Source organism: Mus caroli, chromosome 7 (genome assembly GCF_900094665.2).
Source record: "Mus caroli chromosome 7, CAROLI_EIJ_v1.1, whole genome shotgun sequence".
Taxonomy (NCBI): Eukaryota; Metazoa; Chordata; class Mammalia; order Rodentia; family Muridae; genus Mus; species Mus caroli.
In genome coordinates, this window is record NC_034576.1 from 137,827,825 (window position 1) to 137,849,187 (window position 21,363).

At 48.8% G+C, this 21,363-nt stretch overlaps 1 protein-coding gene across 4 annotated transcripts in view; it reads left to right on the forward strand.

Annotated features, from left to right (window-relative positions):
- The window catches only part of Ptpre (protein tyrosine phosphatase receptor type E), a 150,374-nt gene that overhangs the window by 125,994 nt on the left and 3,017 nt on the right, over positions 1 to 21,363 (forward strand). For all 4 annotated transcript variants that reach the window (XM_021166288.2, XM_029479487.1, XM_029479489.1 and 1 more), the window contains 13 exons: positions 1,194 to 1,270; positions 1,927 to 1,963; positions 3,071 to 3,168; positions 5,850 to 5,969; positions 7,362 to 7,525; positions 8,057 to 8,192; positions 8,984 to 9,133; positions 9,393 to 9,486; positions 10,959 to 11,035; positions 12,353 to 12,487; positions 16,374 to 16,499; positions 17,262 to 17,428; positions 19,739 to 19,874. In XM_021166288.2, the coding sequence (XP_021021947.1) occupies positions 1,194 to 1,270; positions 1,927 to 1,963; positions 3,071 to 3,168; positions 5,850 to 5,969; positions 7,362 to 7,525; positions 8,057 to 8,192; positions 8,984 to 9,133; positions 9,393 to 9,486; positions 10,959 to 11,035; positions 12,353 to 12,487; positions 16,374 to 16,499; positions 17,262 to 17,428; positions 19,739 to 19,874 (1,517 nt within the window). The remainder of the gene's footprint in view (positions 1 to 1,193; positions 1,271 to 1,926; positions 1,964 to 3,070; positions 3,169 to 5,849; positions 5,970 to 7,361; positions 7,526 to 8,056; positions 8,193 to 8,983; positions 9,134 to 9,392; positions 9,487 to 10,958; positions 11,036 to 12,352; positions 12,488 to 16,373; positions 16,500 to 17,261; positions 17,429 to 19,738; positions 19,875 to 21,363) is intronic.

Consider the following 21,363-nt stretch of genomic DNA (forward strand, 5'->3'; position numbering starts at 1 on the left):
CAGCCTTGACTACAGCTCCCTGATACGCAGTATATCACAACACCCCACACCACATATTACCATCCCACATACACAGTGAACTGTCCACTATAACACATATCACACCACATATACACATTGTACCATACACCACACATAATAAACTCACAATCAGCTTGTTCTACCACATAGCACATACTCAGCACACTCAAGCATATGTACATACCATGCATGTATAACACACAATGCCACAAGAATAGACACACCACACACATGCAGCACATATAACCATACAACACATACATAGCACACTTATGTATATACCATGCATGTAAAACACAATACCACAAAAATATACAAGCCACACACATATAGCACATTTAATTCTCAACACACGTACACACCCCAGCCTATATGTATATGTATATATATATATATATATATATATATATATATNTATATATATATATATATATATATATATATATATATATATATGTGTGTGTGTGTGTGTGTGTGTGTGTGTGTGTGTGTGAGTGATATGTGTTATAATGGACAGTTCATGGTGTATGTGGGATGGTAATATGTGGTGTGGGGTGTTGTGATATACTGCGTATCAGGGAGCTGTGTATTATACTATACAACACATTCTTAACACAGATCACATGTGTGAAACACATAACACACAGCACCACAAATATGCATATACAGACACACACACACACACACACACACACACACACACGACTTCCTTCCAACTCTGAAAAATGCCCCAGGGAGCCAGCTAGACTCCCATAGTCAATAATCTATGGGCAAACCCAGCTACCGTCCAGCCCTGGGGCAGATGCTGAAGGATGATAGATACTGGAGTTCAGAGTTCCAAACCCTTTACCCATATGTCCTCTGGAAGCCGGCATGCAAGACCCAGTTCTGTATCCTGAAGTCTCTTAGGTGCACCTGCAGTTGTTAGTGTTTGGACTGTGAGAACATGATCACTCGCTGCTGTCTGTGTGATCACTGGGCCTCCTCTTTTCCTCCCCTAGCTGAGGCACAAGTGAACAATGCAGGGGCACCCCACGCTGCCCTCAAGGGGAGACCTGGTTACATCCTTCCAGTAACTGACTCTTAGGTAAAAGACACCCTGGGCTTCTGTAGCTCATTGTTCTAACATCAAAGGGTTTGTTTGTTGGTTTGTTTTCCCCTGCTTTTCCCAGATGATCATTGCAGAGTGATTTTGAGCCAAGTGGATGGAATCCCCTGCTCTGACTACATTAATGCCTCCTACATTGATGTAAGTTGCCTGGTCTCCTTTCCCCTGGCTTAGCATGAAGCCGACACTGGGCACTCGGGGGGCTGAGTCTAAACCATGATGTTTAGGTGCCCACCACTCTGATCCTGAGCACTTGTGGTCACACTGAGAGCATGAGGCCATTGTGCCTTCCCAGCTCGCATCTGCACCAGAAGTCACAAAGATAGCAAATCCATCGCAGTCATGACCCCAGTGGAGGCTGGAGGTGTTTGGTCTCGATCCTTACAGCGCTGACAAATTAAACCCCACCGATGCATTTGACTAAAAATAAACCACAGTGAGCCTTGGAATTTAGTTATCTTTGAGATATCATTTAAAGCTTTAAATGTATTAAAATACAAAGAAATAAAGGGGTTTGTACACATGAGCCCATTTAAAAACATCGATCAGCATGTTGTCTGCTTGTGTGTGTGAAAACAAAAACACAGTAGTAAAGGCCACAGGAAAGGAACTCTGTTACCTTTGAGATTGCTAGGGTGGTTTGTTGTTGTTGTTGTTGTTGTTGTTTTTGTGTGTGTGTGTGTCCTTTTTGTTTTCTACATTCTCTCGGGTGGATCTTTCCTGCTCTTCTATAAACACAGTCGTCCCCTAGTCAAGGATAGTCCTGGATAATTATGGGTTTGGCTTCACTTTTCCAGGGCTACAAAGAAAAGAACAAATTCATAGCAGCTCAAGGTAAGAGTTCGATGTCGTTCATGCCTGCATGGTATTTTTATCGTGATTTGAATATCTAATGGCCAGCAATGCACAGCTTCTCATGCGTGTGCACCATTGTGTCACTGTGTTAGACACCCGCACTGTGTGCCCCTCTGTGGTCCACAGCACGCTCACACAAGGGGCCTCTGCTTACCCCGAGACTCTCATTCAGTAGATAACTGACTTCTCTCAGTAGCCTGAGCTCCGAAAGGCTCCTGCTTTGGGTGGAGGACAGAATGCAGGGGCTCTTAAATCAAGGTCCTAGCCAATGTGGCTCAGCTACAAGATCCTGTCCTTACCGTTACACCCAGTCCCAACCCTTCTAGTCGCCCGAAGCTGTCCTTTTGGGAAGGTGGCGCAATTCCCCAGGGAATCAGTGAAGCTGAAGCATGGCTTTCCTCCTCCTGCTCCTAGGCCAGATTTCCTAGACCTAGAAACACTTGTTACACATAGGGGACCAAGCCCCTGTAAATGAGAGAAAAGCCATTGAAAAGACATTGGTGGAAACATCACTAAGACCTGTATTTCTCTCATCAGCACCAGCTTGTCAGGATTTCTTTGTCTCCTGTCCTCTTTTCTTCAGCCAAGAAGTTTTAGCCTTAGGATCGAAAAATAGCTGTTATATCCCTAGGCACTGTGTCATATTCAGACAGGAAGTGAACAGAGGGCAGGGAGGTTCTTCATCCTGATCCCTCCCGTCCCTCTTCCGCTGTGTCCCTCCCTCCCGTCCTCCCTTCCCCTGTCCCTCTCCTCCACCACCACCACCCACCCCCCCTAAGCAAGTGCTCTCACTCACATTCCAGTTTAGCAGTTCTGGAGGGGGACGTGACTTGGAGGGAGTCAAGCCTATGGTGGCCTCCAGCCACTATGAATGCAGAGCAGACATTGCTCTCAACCGTCTTCCTGTGGTTCCCTTTCCTTTTGCCCGTGAATCGACCTAGCGGCCCAAACTCTGCCTGGCTGCACAGAAAGCTTCCAGGCTGCAGAGCCAGTCATGCGCCTGAGGAAGGTGTGATCCTTCCAAGGCTGAATTTACGGACAAAGTTTAGACGGCTCCTTCATCCTAACCCTCCCCTCTGCGCACAGGCCCTAAGCAGGAGACAGTGAATGACTTCTGGAGAATGGTCTGGGAGCAAAGGTCAGCCACCATCGTCATGTTGACGAACCTGAAGGAGAGGAAGGAGGTAAGCTCCCTGCACTGACCCTGCAGTCTTTCCTTCTGGCCCCCACACTCACCAGAGAGGCCTGACCACTCCCTCTGACTGGACAGTTCTCATCTAACAGTGGGGGGGCAAACAGCACTCAGGCCTTCCAGAATCCTATGTTGAGTTTCCACACCTCACTGTCCTGCTCCAACATTAAGGAATCAGAGGTCCCCTTCTTTGTCTGAGGATCATCATGGCCACCCGTGGCTCTAACCCCACTGGAGAGGAACAGACTTTAGAGTGAGAGGTACCAGTGTGTTCTGTGTGTGACAGGTCTGGCTGGCCTATCAGACTGAGCAGGTCTTTCCTAGACTAGAGAGATGGCCTCCAACAGGAGGCTCGTGGAAGATGTGAATGAGTGGCTGAATCTGAAGCATCAGGTGGGGATGAGAGGTTCACTAGCCTGGTCTCCTAACAAGGCAGACTCTGGTAGCGTCTGCAGAGCCTGTGTCTCCATCCCCATTGCCAGGAGCTTGCCTAGATGCAGGCTGGAAGGGAGAGTAACAGTGCCCTGGGAGACTTGAAGCCTGGCAGACTTGTTCGCATGGAACTCGTTTTCCAAGAAAAAGGGGAATTGGAAGCCTGAGGGAAGCTTTCTCAGGTGGAGAAACCCAGCTGGTAGACTGTGCTTCTAGCGTATTCCACTATGAAAGTCCAGCTTGGCAGAAGGTACCTGCCTGCTGGGCCCCCAGCCAGGGCATCTCCCTATAGATGGCACTAGTCTGGTCCTAACGGTTCCCCAAGTGCTGAGGACATGGCCAGAGCCTACAGGATTTGGGTGGAACAGCCATTATTGGGGTATGCAGGAGAATAAGGACGGGACTCACACAACAGGCAGCAGAGCACTCTTGTCCCTAGAGCACCTAACTGGTGGGCTCAATACCCAACAGCACAGGGAAAAGCCTCCAGCAGCCACTTCTAGTTTTCTGATCTATCAGAGAGAAAACGGGTTTGTTTTGTTTTGGAGACAAGAACAGGGACAGATGGGGACTGCCTCTTCTTACTTACTGCATGACGTCTAACCTGTTGTCCTTTGTCACCTATGTTCAGAGTGACAGGAACAAAACTACGGTGGAGCTGCCACCAGAGCCATCCTGCCCTGTGAGGAGGGAACCCTGCTTCTGTAGACAGGGAGGTTGACTCTCACAAGAGCTCGTGGGTCTCTGTGATCAACTGCTCACAGAGTCCAGATCTCCCAAAAGTTGCTTAGCCCTAAGCAGAGGCAGGGAAGCCCTAAGGACTTCTGTCCCCCTGTGTCCTGGTGATGTCATCCACGTCAACCTCTCTTAGAGCCTCCTGCTATATTTTTCTGACCCTGTGACTTAGGGCTGCCTGTTGGTTCTCTTCATTTCCACTACCTCAGATGGAGTCATTTCTCAAGAGAGTTCCTTTTCCTTGGTGGCTTGCGTTGTGGTCTCCATGATGTCCACATCCTGGGCAGAGCATTGCAAAACCCAGCTGGCATCTTATGAACTGAGAGTGGGACAGCCAAGAGTTCACTGGAGCCTGAGACCCCTTTTCTTTTCTTTTCTTTTTTAGTTTATTTATTTACTATATGTAAGTACACTGTAGCTGTCTTCAGACACTCCAGAAGAGGGCATCAGATTTCATTATGGATGGTTGTGAGCCTCCATGTGGTTGCTGGGATTTGAACTCGGGACCTTCAGAAGAGCAGTCGGTGCTCTTAACCACTGAGCCATCTCGCCAGCCCGAGACCCCTTTTCTATCTTTGCAAGAGTCGTTCAGGGAGGAATTGCTTGAGAGTCATCAGAGCCCCCAGGGGAACCATGACTTACCCAAACCAGAACCTTTGAGTCTCACTACAGGCCACACCCTGATGCCCTGTGACTGTAGGTCGTCTTAGGCCAGAATACAGGAAGGGGATGTAACAAGGATGCTGGTCTCCATGGTGACAGGCACCTTTTACTTTAAGAGAGTATTGATCCTGGAGAACTGGCCAGGTTGCTGTGCCTTTCACTGGTCATTTCTAGGACAGGCTTTGAGGTGCCCGCAAGGCTTGTTAAATTTTAGAGATTTCTCCAAGGAAGATTGTGAGGCTCTTGTCCCTCTGGTGGCAGGGGGTGATCGCCATTCATTCATTCACAGGCTGTGCTGATGGACAGCTTGCTGCCTGCCTGTTAAGCGCTGGGGCTTCAGGAAACACAGGGTGCCTGGGGTTTGTCTTCTGTAAAGAGCTGCCTGGGTGGCCTGGATCTCCTTAGGGTCCCCATGTTAGTGTGTGTGGCCTGATCAGAAGGAGAACAGAGAGCTGGACCCCAGGGGGATGCCTAGGGAAGGCATTCTGAAAGTGTGGAGGCAGGGTTCACTTGAGCCAGATGGTTGTTAGGGTCAGGCTCCCTAACTCTAAAGTGGCTTCAGCATGCATGGTCACGGCTGGCGTAATAGGATGTGAGAGATGAAGGGGTGAGCGAATGAGATATTACTATATGCTCCCCCAAAGCCACTCTGGTTGGTCCACAGCCACATTTGCCACCTCGGAGGCTTCTCTTCCCCCTTTATAAAAGACACACTCATGCAGAGTCATGCTTCCAGCTCATGATACACGGACTGCTGACACAGGTTACTTGACCTTACTCGGACGGTGGGAGGCCATGTCCCCAACTGTGTCTTGACTATTCTCCTTCAATTGCTCGTCACAGGAGAAGTGCTACCAGTACTGGCCAGACCAGGGCTGCTGGACCTATGGCAACATCCGGGTGTGTGTAGAGGACTGCGTGGTCCTGGTGGATTACACCATCCGAAAGTTCTGCATCCATCCGGTACACATGAATGTCTTATTTGGCTTCTCGGGAGCGAGGTTGGGGGGGGGGGTTACAGTGAGGACAGCTGCCCCACCTTGACCCACTCATAGCATGGCAAGAACTCTCACAGAGGCTGTGGTTGCAGGGCTGGATCCTGTGATAGACTGGGACAGGGTTAGTGGATCAAGGACCTGAATCTGGAGAGGGCTGGATGCTTTGACTCCCAGCCACTGTCCTGGGCCTCCCCAGAAGGTGGGTGAGCCAGCTGGAGAGGTAGAGGATTCAATGGGGGTTGGGGGCTTTCCCACTGCACCAAGCAGGCACTGCGCCACTGAGCTACTCCTAGGGTCCAGCATGATGTTTTTTATCCTTGCATTGTGAAACAAGATTGTTCGTGTGTTTGCTTGCTTGCTTGTTTGGGACAAGGTCTCACTATGTGGTCCATGGAGGTCTGGAACTTCCTGTGTAGAACATGCTGGCTTCAGACTTTCAGAGATCCACCTGCCTCTGCCTCCCAAGTGTTGGGATGAAAGACATGAGTCGCCATGTCTGGTGACAGAATTGTTTTATAATGGTGTCAAAAATTAGGTTCAGACTCTCCCCAGTATCTTTCATGCTCATTTCGAGGCAGCCTTCGATCAAAATGCTTGCGAACAAAGCAGAGGAAATGAAGACCGCAGAGACAGGCTGTTTTTATTAGGAATAAAATGTAAAGCAGTTGGTATGATTAAGTAGCAAAAATCTGAAAGAAGTGTCTAGAAGCCACCGCAGAAGGTTTTGAAAGGATGGACTGAGGGGCCTAGCCTAATGGTAGAGTATGTGCCTGAGGCATCCCAAAATTGTTATCCCTTGCTACGATACAGAGAATACACACACACACACACACACACACACACACACACACACACACCCCTTACTTCTAAACACACTGGTATTGTCATCTTCCACCATCAGGAGCAGGAGAACCAGGCATGCTGCAAAGGCTTGGAGAATCTGGGAGGGAGGGAGGGAGGGTCTGGAGGTCTCCAGTGTGTAGGCTGACCCTTCATCCTTCCTTCCCACGCTGACTCTTTGAGACTTAAGTATGCTGGCAGTGACTCAGGTCGCCACAAGTCATGTGGGACTGTGTAGACGGAGCAGGCAGGTCTGCCTCACAGCTGGAGTGTGTGAGCATTAAGACCAGCTTTGGGGATATGTGGCTACTGGGATCCTGGCCTGGTATAGCCAGCTGCAAAAGCCCTTTGCCAGCCAAGAGCTGTGCATTGTCACATCGGGTATGGTACCCCTGCATTCCAGGGTTCTCTGTGTTTGCAGCCGCTGACCTGGCATGAGCCCCACTGTCCTTAGGAAGGAGATGCTAAACGGTTCTACCTCCTATCTCTCACTTCACTTCCCCCTCATCCCTTACAGCAACTCCCAGAGAGCTGCAAAGCCCCTCGGCTGGTCTCACAGCTGCACTTCACCAGCTGGCCTGACTTCGGGGTGCCGTTTACCCCCATTGGAATGCTGAAGTTCCTGAAGAAAGTGAAGACACTCAACCCTTCACATGCTGGGCCCATTGTGGTTCACTGTAGGTATGTCAGGGAGGGGCCAGCCACAGTGTGGGGAATGGCCAGTGCAGCAGTGGTGGGGTGGGCAGAGCTAGGGCTGGGGGGAATGAAGTTTTGAAGCAGCTATACCCAAAGTTGCGTGTGGAGACAGGAATTCTAGCCCCTCTTGGTCTCTGGGGTACCTGCCCCAGTGTTGTCTGGAAAGACCCCCAATATGTAAAACTCTTGAAGGCTGACAGGCCCAGGTTGATGGCTGGCATGGGAGCTCTGGGCAGGCCCACTGACCTTGCCCTCTGCTCTACCTGGTACCTCAAGGACCACTTAGTTCCCATAGCAGGGGCCACACACACACACACACACACACACCTTCAGTGTCTAGTCCTGAGATAAATAACCAGAACAGCAGTGCCCTCTAGTGGCTATGCATAGATTTGCTCCTTGTTCTTCCAAGTTGCACCCTCCTTAATTTTGCCCCAGGTTCAGGCATCTTCCCAGGCTTGCCATTTACTTCAGGGGAATGTGACTCACGAGGTGGCATCTTTCTCCTCCCTGAAGCGCGGGCGTGGGTCGGACTGGCACCTTCATTGTGATCGATGCCATGATGGACATGATACACTCGGAGCAGAAGGTTGACGTCTTTGAGTTTGTGTCTAGAATCCGCAATCAGCGCCCTCAGATGGTCCAGACAGACGTGAGTGTTGTTGTTGTTGTTGTTGTTGTTGTTGTTGTTGTTGTTGTTGTTTTGCAAAGGTCTGTCATGTGGATAGATTCTACCACTGAGCTGTACTCTCAGCCACCCCTTTATTTCCTGGAACTCAGTCTTAGTGAGTAGCCCAGCCTGGTTTTGACCTGGCTCTGTAGCTTGGGCAGCCCTTGAACGTATCTTCTTTATGTCTCAGCTTTCCAAATAACTGGAATTTTGAACTATTGCCACCAGGCCCCGCTTGCAGGTCTGGGTTTTGCTGTTATTGGTTTTATTTATTTATTTATTTATTTATATCTCAAATGCTTCATCTCATCCCTCCTCACAGAGTCCCTCCTCTCATTTCCCCTCCTCTTTCCATCTGGGGCCCTCCCAGGTCCGCCCTGCTAGAATTCCACCCTTCCCACACACCCCCTGGTGCATCTAGTCTCTGCAGGATTAGGCACATCCTCTCCTGCTGGTCAGTTGGGTTTTAATAGGCAGGTGGCCACAGGCTATGAGCATGCGCATTGTCAGACCTGGTGTACCTCCCACTCTGTCATTACCTCCCATGGAGTCTCAAAGACTGGTGACCCTGATCCTTAGCATGTTCATATGCCATGGTGGTGATTCTAAGCAGCTGACATAGCCCCTGGAACCCTCGGAGGTAGTGGCCATTACTGTCATCTTATTTTACCCTAGACGACCAGTCCACATGATCACTAATGGGCTCTTGCTCCTCAGCCTTGTCTTAACCAGCGATGGGGCAGTCTTGAGTGGCACCCCCTGTCTCCCTACAGGTTCAGTATACATTCATCTACCAAGCCTTACTGGAATACTACCTCTATGGGGACACAGAGCTGGATGTGGCCTCCCTGGAGAGGCACCTGCAGACGCTCCATAGCACAGCCACCCATTTTGACAAGATCGGGCTGGAGGAAGAGTTCAGGGTGAGTGCTGCAAAGCAACTTCCACACCCTGAGGGGCTGGGAGTGGCTGAGGAGCCGAGGAAAGTGGTGTCAACTTCAAAGACGCCTCCTGAGCTCAGAAAGTTTGGTGGGTATCGGGTTGTGAGCTCCTGGGGAAGCTACATGTAGGATCACTTCATCTTCCGATATCAAGGTAACTTCTGGAGGCAAACTTGGGAGCAGGTCTCCTGCTGCAGGTCTGTCTGTCATGTTTGGCTCTAACTACATTCCTTGGCTGCAGAAACTGACCAACGTGCGAATCATGAAGGAGAACATGAGGACGGGCAACCTGCCTGCCAACATGAAGAAGGCCCGCGTCATCCAGATCATTCCATGTAAGGCAGTGGGCATGTGGGCCTCATGTCCTGGACCACCTATCTTCATACATCATACTAGGGGGCAAGCGCCTCTGGGTGATTAGGAGTTGTGTTCAAAGCTAGGAAGAAAGGACTCTCCTGGGGGCACTCAGAGGGATCTCCATGGACCCATAAGGGTCTCAAGTGGTACCTAGAATATAGCTCAAACGCAAGGCACCAGAGCTTCTGTATAGGGAGGGTTCCCTGGGACCTGAAAAGCTTGCCTCAGATGAGACCTGGGGCCTCACTAGCGCTCTCTGGAGGCCCCTTCTCCCTTACACAGTGGGAAGTGAGTTGCATGGTCAAGAATATATACATAAAAAGAACTAAATCAGACCAAAGGTGAATTCAACTGAGCCCTTGGAGTGTGGGGTGAGGGGTGGGGTGGGGGTGGGGCGGGGAGAACTTGCCTTGGGAATTTCATAACACTTAGCCTGAGGTAGAGTCAATTCTAATCTTCCATTGAGGACCAGGATAACTGAGGCAAAGACCCATAGTCAGCAGGAACCCACATCTGCCCCTGCTAGCAAGGCATGAAGAGGTATCTAGGCAAACACAGCTGGAGAAGCCTGTGGGATGCTCAGGCTTGAAGAGAGGGCAGTTCGTGTCTCACACTGCTTTTTCATGCCCTCCGTGGAGCCGAGGCTTAGTAACTGCCCACCAAGTAGACAGCCCACGTCTTCTCCAGAAGCAGAGTTCTAGGCGGCTGGGCAATTCAACCCCAGCCTCCATTACTTGGTTCTCTGTGACCTCAGTGTCTCCTTTGGCAGCTGCAGGTCTTATCTGGTTACCCTATCCATGTTCTTAAATGCAGTATGTTTAGTGCTTATATTTGAGGATACATTATACTGATGATTGGATAACGAAAAAGATAATTAGATTGTTTTCAGAGCATCCCCGAACCACGTTATGAAGTTATTTGATAACGGAAGCTCCCCTAAGAGATGGCTTTATTAATATTCTTGGTCTGTGACTTAATTCCTTTTCCTGTTGCTGTGATAAAATACCTTGCCCAAAAGAAAAAAAAAGAAAAGAAAGAAAGAAGGAGAGAGTGAGAGAGAGAGAAAGCAAGCAAGCAAGCTAAGGTAGAGTTGAGTCTGGCTCGGGGTTCAAGGGCACAGTCCACTGTGGTGGGGAAGTCAAGGGAGGGGAGCTTGAAGCCCCTGGGTCACATCATGTCCACAGTCAGGAAGCTGAGAGCAGTGCATGCAAGCGTGCGGCCGCTCAGCTCACTTTCTCTGTTCTACACAGTCCAGGATTCCCTGGCCAGAGAATGGCCCTGCCCTCAATTAAGATGGGTCTTCACATCAATTAACTAGGATAGTCCCCCTCCCGTTTACCCAGAGGCCCATCTCCCTGTGAGTTCTTGTCAAGTTCACAATTAACGTGGACCATCACAGTCTATAAGGCATGCTCATATCTACACTAACAAAGAAAATCCTGCTTTGCAGATGACTTCAATCGGGTCATCCTGTCCATGAAAAGAGGGCAAGAGTTCACAGACTATATCAACGCATCCTTCATAGATGTATGTATTGCAGTCCTGTGTGTGTGTGTTCATTGCAACATGTGACTCCTTCCTGTGTAAATATGTGCCCTTGAGTGTGAGCGTTGCTTTCCACCCTATAAGGAGCACTGGCACGCCATTTTTCTTGGCAGAATTACTTTGCTTTTAAAATAATAAATAGTGAGCCAAATGTGGTGGTACACACCTGTAGTTCCAGCCATTGGGAATTAGGAGACCAAAGCTAGCCTCAGCTACATAGGGACTTTGAAGCCAGCCTGTACTACATGAGACCTTGCTTCAAAAAAGTCACAATAAGGGAAAGATGACTTATCAACTAAGAGCACTTGCTGCTCTTGCAGAGGACCTAAGTTTAATTCTCAGCACCCACATAGTGGCTCATAACTACTGGACCTCCATTGCCAAAGGAACCAAAGCTCTCTTTTCGTCTCTACAGACACAAGGCATGTACATGGTATACATACATGCATGCATACATACAAACATACATGCAGGCAAACACTCATACACATTAAATTAAAAAGCAATAAAACCTTTAAAAGGACAAAAAAAATCAACAAATACCGAGCTTTGGAATGAGGCCTAGCCTTGCTGCTGAATAATTGTGTTTCCACATGACAATGGAACGCTGGCTCCTCTACATTTGCATATTGTGACACCACAGTTTTATGTGAAGAGCACGTGTTGGCTCTTGAGTGATGTCTGTGACTTGAACCCATATAGACTGGGCAATTATCTGTCTGGCACATGGCTGGATCCAGTCTCCATGCACGGTGGAGTTGGCAGAGAAAGAGACAAGAGAGAAGAACTCTGACCATATGGCTATTAGCACTTCTGTCTGCACTGCAGTGAACTAATGGATGTGTTGATACCAGAGGTCCCTGCTCTAGCTTCACACTCAGGCCCTCTGCACCACTGAGATAGGAATCTAGCTGGGACACAGAGCCCATGAGAATCAAGGCCGCTGAGTGCTGTCCTGGTAACCTTGGGCCTCTAATAGCTCTTTGAGATGACTTCAGCTACTGAGGTGGGATGTGTAGAGAAGCACCCTGATAAAAAGGCAGTTCCTGCTTGGTGGGTACATCTGTGGGCTGTGGCATGCACCTGTGACAGCAGGCCTCTGTTCAAGCCATCTAGGACTTGCACCTGTCACAGCAGGCCTCTGTTCAGGCCATCTAGGGCATGCACCTGTCACAGCAGGCCTCTGTTCAGGCTATGGAACATTGGATTGCTGACATCAGCCTAGGGCTGTCCTGAGTGCCTGTGGACATGGAGGCTCTGGTGACAAGTAGCCCTCCCCTAACCTCTGCTTCCCTCAAGGGCTACAGGCAGAAGGACTACTTCATGGCCACACAGGGGCCTCTGGCTCACACAGTTGAGGACTTCTGGAGGATGGTATGGGAGTGGAAGTCACACACAATCGTCATGCTGACGGAGGTGCAGGAGCGGGAGCAGGTGAGCAGGCTGGGGCAGGGGCCCTCTGTGTGCTGGGTGTATAACAGGCAGGTAGCTAGTGGTGTGGTGCCTCAGCAGTGTGGGAACCTGAGAACACATGGATGAGACCAAGCCAGGAGGCCTGAGGAAGAAGAGAAGGAGGAGGGAGGTTGGAATGATTCAGATCTTACTCCATCTTTGCTTCAGATGGGTGGGAGGGTTGTTGTCCCTAAATCGTCTTTGACTTGGCTATCTTTACTCTGCCTCAATGTTCCACCATTGTTTAAATGTCAAGGTTACAGCCTGTGAATGCAACGGACTGTTGCTTACTGTTAGCAAGATGTAAAGGCAGGCATTGATCTACGCCCCTAGTTCCTGTCCTAATGAATGAATTCGAAGACTTCCACATTTCCATTTTCCCCAGAGATCCACCCATGGCCTAGTAACATCACAAACTCAGGAAAGTTCGCGTCACCGGTACAGAGCATCTCTCTAAGTGCTAACCTAAGGCATGGCCACAACCCTGAATCTTTGTTTTGGTTTCTTTGCTTTAAAAAACAAAACTTTATTGAGCTGCTTTTTTTTATCACCCAAAAGGCATCCCTAAATCCTTAGGATTTAATGTGTTCATAGTGCTGGGCAAATGTGTCTTCTGTCTAACTCCAAATCGTGCTCACCACCTCAAAACGAAATTCTGTTCCATTAGCAGTCCCCACATCCCCTCCCCTCCCGGCCCTAGACGGCCACTCACCAGCTTCCTGCCTCTGACTAGATTTTTCTGGACACTGGAGTAAATGTAGTTGCACAGCCTGTGTTGTTTCAGGAGTGAATCCCCATTTACCATCATGTCCTCAAGGCTCACCTGTTTGTAGTGTAAACTTGGAGTTTTTTCTTTTCCTTAACAACGTAGCGTATGTCAACAATGTATCTTAGTCATACCGCCCCCCAATCATCTCTCCCTCTTCCCTCAGGTACCTCGGAACGCGTCCCCCTCTCCTCTCCTTTCCTTTTTCCTTGTAACCCACTGAATCTTGACTAGTGCTGCCTGTGAGAATGTTGGCTGTTTTTCTTAGCTTGCTCTTGAGTGGGTCTAGAGCCAGTTCTGTGGCTGCAGTGAGTTCCTCGACTACAGTGGCCACAGCATGTCAGGAAGGCCCTCCTCCACATCTTCTGCCTCTTCTATTTCTGCCCCAGCTTTCCTGAGCCTTCGTGAGGCTGGGACGGGGCCAGAGATTGATAGAGATGTCCCATTTAGGGCTGAGCACTGGTTGCAGACTTTGTTCTTTTTGTTGTTGTTGTTCACATCATTCCATCGTGTGAATGGTTGTGCAATTTGCACTTCCCAGTCCACCAGCTGATGGACACTTGTGCTGTTTCCACTCTGCTGCTGTGGACATCTGTTTTTGTGCAGGAATAACTTCTGTGTTCCTCGACTACAGACCTACGAGTGAAATCACTTTCTTATGATCACTACTCCATAATATAAACTCCAAATCACAAACTTTGATGGTTCAATAATTTAAAGATTTTTTTAAATTATGCACTTGCAGGGAGGGGGTGCACAGGAGTGCAGCTGCACACGAAGACCAGAAGGAACCAGAGCTGGAGCTATAGGCAACTGACAATTGCCTGATATGGGTGCTGAGAACCAAATTCTGGTCCTCGGAAGAAAAGCAGTGCCTGCTCTTAGCCTCTGCTTCCCCACCCCTGTTCCAGTCCCAGTTTCAGCGTTCAGGGGCTCTGGTTTCTCCACATTCTTGACCACACTGCTGTTCTGTCCTCTTGACTAAAGCTCTATGAGTGGATAATGGCATTTGTTTTGTGTGGGGGGGGGGGCATTAAGCCCTTGGGACGAGGCAGCAGGAGAATTAGGGGATTTCTCTCAACCTCCTCTAAGAGGTAAGCTCAAGGTCAGGTTATAAAACGCCACAGGACTTGCAAACTTTATATGCCCCAATATAGGGGAATGCCAGGGCCAAAAGAATGGGAATGGGTGGGTAGGGAAGTGGGGGGCGCTATGGGGGACTTTTGGGATAGTATTGGAAATGTAATTGAGGAAAATATGTAATAAAAAAAATAAAATAAAACGCCACAGGGAGCACCTTTAAGTCATATGTATTTGTGGCTGGAGAAATGGTTCAGAGGTTAGGAGTGCGGGTGCTCCTCTAGAGGACCCGGGTTCAATTTCCAGCACCCACATGGCAGCTCACAACTGTCTGTATCTTCAGTTCCAGGGGATCCATGGCACGAGGCATGCAGATGGTACTCACACAACACACACACACACACACAGGCAAAATACCCATACACATAAAATAAATAAATCTGAAAAAAAAATCATATATTCATGGCTAAAGAAACAGTTACCTTATTTACTTGTGTTGCAACTTTATATAAAGATTTCCATTGTATGCAATCTTCTGGGATGTTGTTTTTCTAAACAGAATACTGGATTTGTTGTTTTTCTATGCTTATGTCTGTGATTGTGACTCAGCCTCCTTCCCACTGTATTCCTCTCCACAGAACACACATCCTGCATCCACTTCTTCAGTCCTTTTTCCACCCTTGTCCGTGGTGCCAATTCCATCCTGTTGTGTGATAAGCGCTGATGACAGGCTTCTGGCTGCCAGGGGTTAGCAGGTGCCAAGTAGACAAACTGTCAGATTGCAGAGTTTGTCCAAGAGTGAGGATTCCTGGTTGCTGTCCAAAGTAGTTTTTAAAGTGGATATCAGCAATGAAGAAGACATATTCATCGGTCTGCCCTATGTTTTAGGAGTGTCTAGAGTTCCCCAGGCACCCTGATGCTTCCTAAGAGGGTGTTCATTTAGCTTTCTGTGGCCTTGATTGGCATTTATCTCATTCCTACAAGGTGAAACATCACATTACATACCCATGGATGTCTTCTTTCTTGTATAAAAAGATTTCCCTTGCTCTTTACCTATTGCCTTTCTCACTGCTGTGGTAAAATACCACACAAGAGCAGCTTAAGGAAGGAAGGGTTTATTTTGGCTTGTGATTTTGAGAGTAAGTCTGTTGTGGCAGCCAGAGCACAGGGCATCTGGTCACATGGCATCAGCAGTCAAGAAGCAGACAGCTGGGCACATGTGATCTACTTGTTTCTTCCTGTTTGTTCAACTCCAGGACTCCAGCCCAAGGAATGGTATCACCGGTAGTCAAAGTATGTTTCTCTGTCAGTTGAATCTCTCTGGAAACCCTGAGAACAGTCTAGGTGTGTCTCTGAAGTGATTCTAAATCCCATCAATGTGTCAATCAAGATTAACCAACAAGCATCAAAGCGCCTGTTTTTCTACTGAGCTCTTTGTTTTCTTCTTGTTGCTTTAAGAGTTTCTTTACATATGGTGGATACTCATCCTGGGCTGTTTTCATATGGCTAGCATCTTACTGCAGTCAGCAGGCTCCATTTTACTCTTTGGATGATGGCTACTGATGAAGCAAAGAAATATCATTATTGCAGTCTGATATTTCTATCCTTTGCCTCAGGGACGCCCCAGTCTTTTATGCCTTCTTTTTTTTTTTTTTTTTTAGTAAGACTCAAAAAGTGTTCTTCAAAGTAAAAGAATATTCAAAGACAAGATTGCAATATAGGGTAGTGAGATTTGTTTACTGGCCCGATTCTAGGAGAGGCTGAGGCATTTATGTTAAGCTTGCATAGTGATTCTGAGATTCGATGTCATCTTCCAGTTCCATCCACTGAGTAAATCCTCCTTTCTTTCATGGATCAACATTTCAAATATCAGGGTCTTCCCAGACCTCTTCTATGCTCAATGGTCAGCAGATCTAGGATTTATATCCACGTTCACATAAGATTTTCTGGTCGTGTGAAATCACCCTACATCAACTCTACCCTAAGTGGCAACAACCAAACACTTTCCTTTTTTCCTCCTAGGATAAATGCTACCAGTATTGGCCAACGGAGGGCTCGGTGACTCACGGAGATATAACTATAGAGATAAAGAGCGACACCCTGTCTGAAGCCATCAGCGTACGAGACTTTCTGGTTACCTTCAAACAGGTACCATCACTGTGATCCCCCAAACTCTAGTGAGCCTGCAGAAGCGCCCCTTGGAATGTACTTACTTATATACCAAGGTGGGCCCTGAACTTGTCACCACCCATCCAAGTCCCAGGGAACCATGAGAGAGAGGCCAGTGGAGCATCTGGTGGTAGGCATCCTATGAATTCTGACTTCTGTGGCCATGTGCCTCCTGCTGGAGCATAAGATTGATAGCAAAGAGGTCATTTCCTGGGTCTTGCAATCCCTGGGGAGAGTGACCTTAGCTGGGGGTGGTGAAACAACAGATCTGAAGGAAGGTAGAGAGGCCTCCTGGACCCCTTCCAGAACCTCTCACTGTCCCGGTCCATACTGGGCCTTGACCTCTGACCACACAACGTCTGTGCCTTCTGGCTCAGTAAGAGATACAAGAGCTCATAAGCTTGACCAATTCTGAGCTGAAGATAGTCATTTCAGAAAGCTGTTACTTGTTCCCTCCGGGCCAGCAGTGGATTGCCTGAACCACTGGGCTTACCTATACCCCCTGATGGGAACTAAGGGCCTAACTTCCCAAGCAACGTGAGTCTTATCTGTGAATAAAGCCACCAAGACTCCTAAAAGGGCTGAGCTACAATGAATGGGGGTCCAGAAGGAAGCAGAGCCACTAGCCAGGCCCCTGGACTGTCTAGGAGGGGCTTCAAGACCCAGAAGGACCCATGGGCAAGGCAAGCAGATTCCTGGCAGGATGTGGGCAGTCTTTGGAGTCTCCTCTTTCATCTGCAGCCCCTGGCCCGCCAGGAAGAGCAGGTCCGCATGGTGAGACAATTCCATTTCCATGGCTGGCCTGAGGTTGGCATCCCCGCTGAGGGCAAAGGCATGATTGACCTGATCGCAGCAGTGCAGAAGCAGCAGCAGCAGACAGGCAACCATCCCATCACCGTGCACTGCAGGTGAGCCGCCCCTCCCCCACGGGGCCTTGGCCTGGGGCCACAGCAAAAGCGGGCCAGGGGTTTCTGGAGACCCACTCTGCAGCTAGGGAGAGCTCGATAGCGTCTCTCAGGGGATTGCTTACCTAGACTGGGTGTCATATTCCCTTTCACACACACACACACACACACAGACACACACAGATGGGCACAAGAGTCACTTCATTACCCATGATACAGAATGTACATACATCCAAGGAGGAGCCAGAGTAGACACAGGGGACAATATCCTGTTGAAGTCGCACAAACCTCCCAGGCAAAGCTCCTGAATGTCAGCTTAGCTGTGTTGACTGTGAAGGGCAGCTCTGACGCTGGCTGCCACTCCCCACATTGCCCACCCTCTCTCCTGGTTTTGGAAACATTCAATGCAGAACAACAAAAACACAGGATGGAATATGAGGACCTCACACAGACAGGTCTAGCCTGGAATCTCTGTGTGTGTGGTTATGAGATTACATAAATGTAACCCACAAAGGTCAGAGGTCAGGCTCAGGTGTCACTCCTCAGGTGTAAGCCATTCACTGGGTTCTATCTTTGTGGATGGAGCTGTGCTGGGTAGCCAGGGAGCTCCAGGGATCCTCCTGGTCTCCACTGTTCTGTCCCTGGGATTACGAGCACTCACTACCATGCCCGCTTTTAAAAGAAGTACCTGGGACTTGAAACTCAAGTCCTCGTGCATGCACAGCAAGTACTGTACCGACTGAGCCTTCTTCCCAGACCCCAGTCTGAAATCTCTACAGTAAACCCGAGCCAACACTCATGTGCCCAGTCAGCCTCAAGGGTAGAGACACGTTCCTGGTTTCCCTGGAGACAGCAACAACCAGGCTCATGGCAAGAAGCATGTGGAGAAAGTGAATGTATGACAAATGTACAGTTTCCCTCCATCCCTGGCTCTGCGGGTCCTGCCCTACACGATGTTACCTGCCTTGGCAGTCCTGTCCACAGCCTGGCGAGCAGCAGTTTAGAATGCTTAAAAGCATTCTAAGAAGCTTTTTTATTATAAATTCTTGGGTGAATCTCACTAGTTGCCGGAGCTGTGGCTGTTTCATTTCCTGAACATTTGACTCCCGCCTTGGGACACCCTTTATTTTTACCCACTATTCTATCCCTTGTGTCTAAGGAGCCTCGGTTTAACAAGAGAGATGGACGCTCTCCCTGTGTGGATAACCCACCTAGTGTAGTCCATGCTGGCCAGTAGGTGGCGCTCACACCTTGCTTTTCAGTCCTGGAAGCCTTTCCAGAGGTCCCTGAGAATGAACTAGAAAAAAGTTGAGCAGACTCGTTGTTCTGCAAAGCAGGAGATGAGTTCTGCAAGCCTGGGGCACCAGGTGGCAGTCATGGGGATGAACCATGACAATAGGCCCTCAACTTCAGAGTAGACCTATTCATAGAGATTCCAAGAGATCCAAGGACAGCTGTGCCCCTCCAGAGGATACTAGAAAAGGCTGGCCTCATGTCTCCTTTAGCCAATCCCAGCCCTCTTCTGTGAGGCTGAGATCAAGCCAAGTGCCATCTTCAGGAGAATCCACGATTCCTAGCAGAGAGCATCTTACTATACTATCCCTAACTGTAGCCTTGATGTGTCAATATCCCAAAATCCAGGCTTTGGCACTGGCCAGGGTCTCTTCTCCCTATACCTAAAAGAAAAGCTTGCATATCTGATGCATTGTAGGTAATGCTGAGCTGATGGTCAGTCAGGGAATCATACTATTTGTAGCCACTATGTCAAGGCACCTAAGTTGTCCCCGTCCGTTTCTAATATCCGTAGAGAAGGAAGCAGCTTTCTGCTTGCTGGATCTTGCTGTATTATGTATATAAGTGATCTTTTAAGCTACAGTCAAGGGGATTGGGAGATGGCTCAGTCAACATAGCATTTTGCTGTATGGCCGTCTTTATCCACATAAAAAGCCGGGTGCAGTAATGCAGGTCTGTAATCTTTGGTGCAAGTTAGGCACAGACAAACCAGTCCCTGGGGGCCTGGTAACCAACCAGTCTAGCCAAGACAGTGAGCTCTAGGTGCAGTGAAAGAGCCTATCAACAAGGAAAATGCAAAGCAATAAGGAAAGGCAACACACATAGACCTCTGGCCTCTACATGCACTCAGACACACGTACATGTACAGGCAGGCATACGGACATACACAGCACCACGCACAAAGACGCAGGCAGACATGGGTGCCTTTCAGCGACTGAGACTTCAGTTCTCCTCCCGGGGTTGGGGACTAAGTGCCCAGGTCTCCTCCCTATGTGTGTCTTGCTGGCTTTTCCTCCACAGCGCGGGAGCAGGGCGGACAGGTACATTCATAGCACTCAGTAACATTTTGGAACGAGTGAAAGCCGAGGGACTCCTCGATGTGTTTCAAGCTGTGAAGAGCTTAAGACTTCAGAGACCACACATGGTGCAAACCCTGGTAAGAATCTGATCAGCCTGATGTTCCAGAAGAGCCGAGAACTGTTTCATGTGTTTGATGTCCGTTTCATGAAAAGGAGCGCCTGGTGTAAGGGAAGGCTGGGAGGGTTCTTGTCCCAGAGTACCTGACCCAGCTGCAGGCGTTCACAGTAAAGCCCTCCCCTGGTCTTCAGGGGAGTCTTCCCAGCAAGACTCAAGAGGAGGAGCTCGTGCACAAATTGTATTTCCCTTTAAAAACGCGGTGACAAGAGTTCAAAAGCAGCCCTGAAGTTCAAAGCCCAGATGCTTGTTATTTTCTGTGTTCCACCGTGGCGCTTGGTCTGTTTGCCTTTGGAAGGTCTCCCTCAACCTCAAGGTTCCTTCAAGGGTCTTGTCTGGGGGGGGGGGTGTCTCCTAACATCCAATTGCTCTACATTTTCTCTGTCATTAGTCAGCGCACACTTCCTGGTTAGAGAGAGTCTGCATTGAATTCCAAAACATTTCATGTTGGAGGGGCAAGTGCAGTCTTAAAGGCTGAATCCCAGTTCCCAGAGCCTCCTAATGAGGACCTCTCTCCCACCTGCTCTGTCTCTACACACTCTTGACAGGTGACCTGACCCGTGTGCAAGGACAGGTGGGCTGTGGCTGTGACAATGGAAAGGCTCCCACGGGAACCTAAGACCTTTAGTCTTGTAAATCCTAATGGTGTCTATATTAATATGAAAGCATGTGATTTTCATCTGATTAACAAGTTATAAATTAGGCAGTGTGAGCTTTATTCTTCAGTATTAGAACCTTGGTAGTTTCTTTTTCTCCACTTCAGAAATAGTTTCCATCCAGGTGCGGTAGTACATGCCTATAATCCCAATACTTGGGAGGTAGAGGCCGGAAGATCAAGAGTTTGAGGTCATCCTAGGCTACAGTAGGAATTCAGGCTAGGATGAGCAATGTGAAACCCTCTTAAAGCAACAAACATCTCTCTCTCTCTCTCTCTCACTCACTCACACACACACACACACACACACACACACTAACGGGCCCAATGGCATGTATTTGTGATCCTTCACCTGGGAAATAGAGACAGGCTTCCTGGGCCTCACAAGCAGCCAGCCTAACCTACTTGGCAATTTCTGGGCCAAGTGAGAGATGCTGTCTCCAAAAATCAAGCAGACAGTGCCTGAGGAAGGGCACCTGAGGTTACCCTCTGTCCTCCACATGCAAGCCAACACATGTGTACCTGCACACATGCAAATGTGCACACAGGTATGCACACATACACACACACAAAATATTTCTCCATGTCAATATGAAAAGCAGGGTTGTTTCCAAAGACCATTCTGAAAACACACTAGTGTGAATCTGAAAATTGATGTTTTCTACATGGACAAACAGCTTGCCTAGAAGGCCCACTGTGTAACAGAAACTGATGTGTGGGAGGGAGCCCCGGACTTTGATGCATTAGCAGACTGACTGACAACTGGGCTTCTGGCGCATCTTCTGATTACATGCAT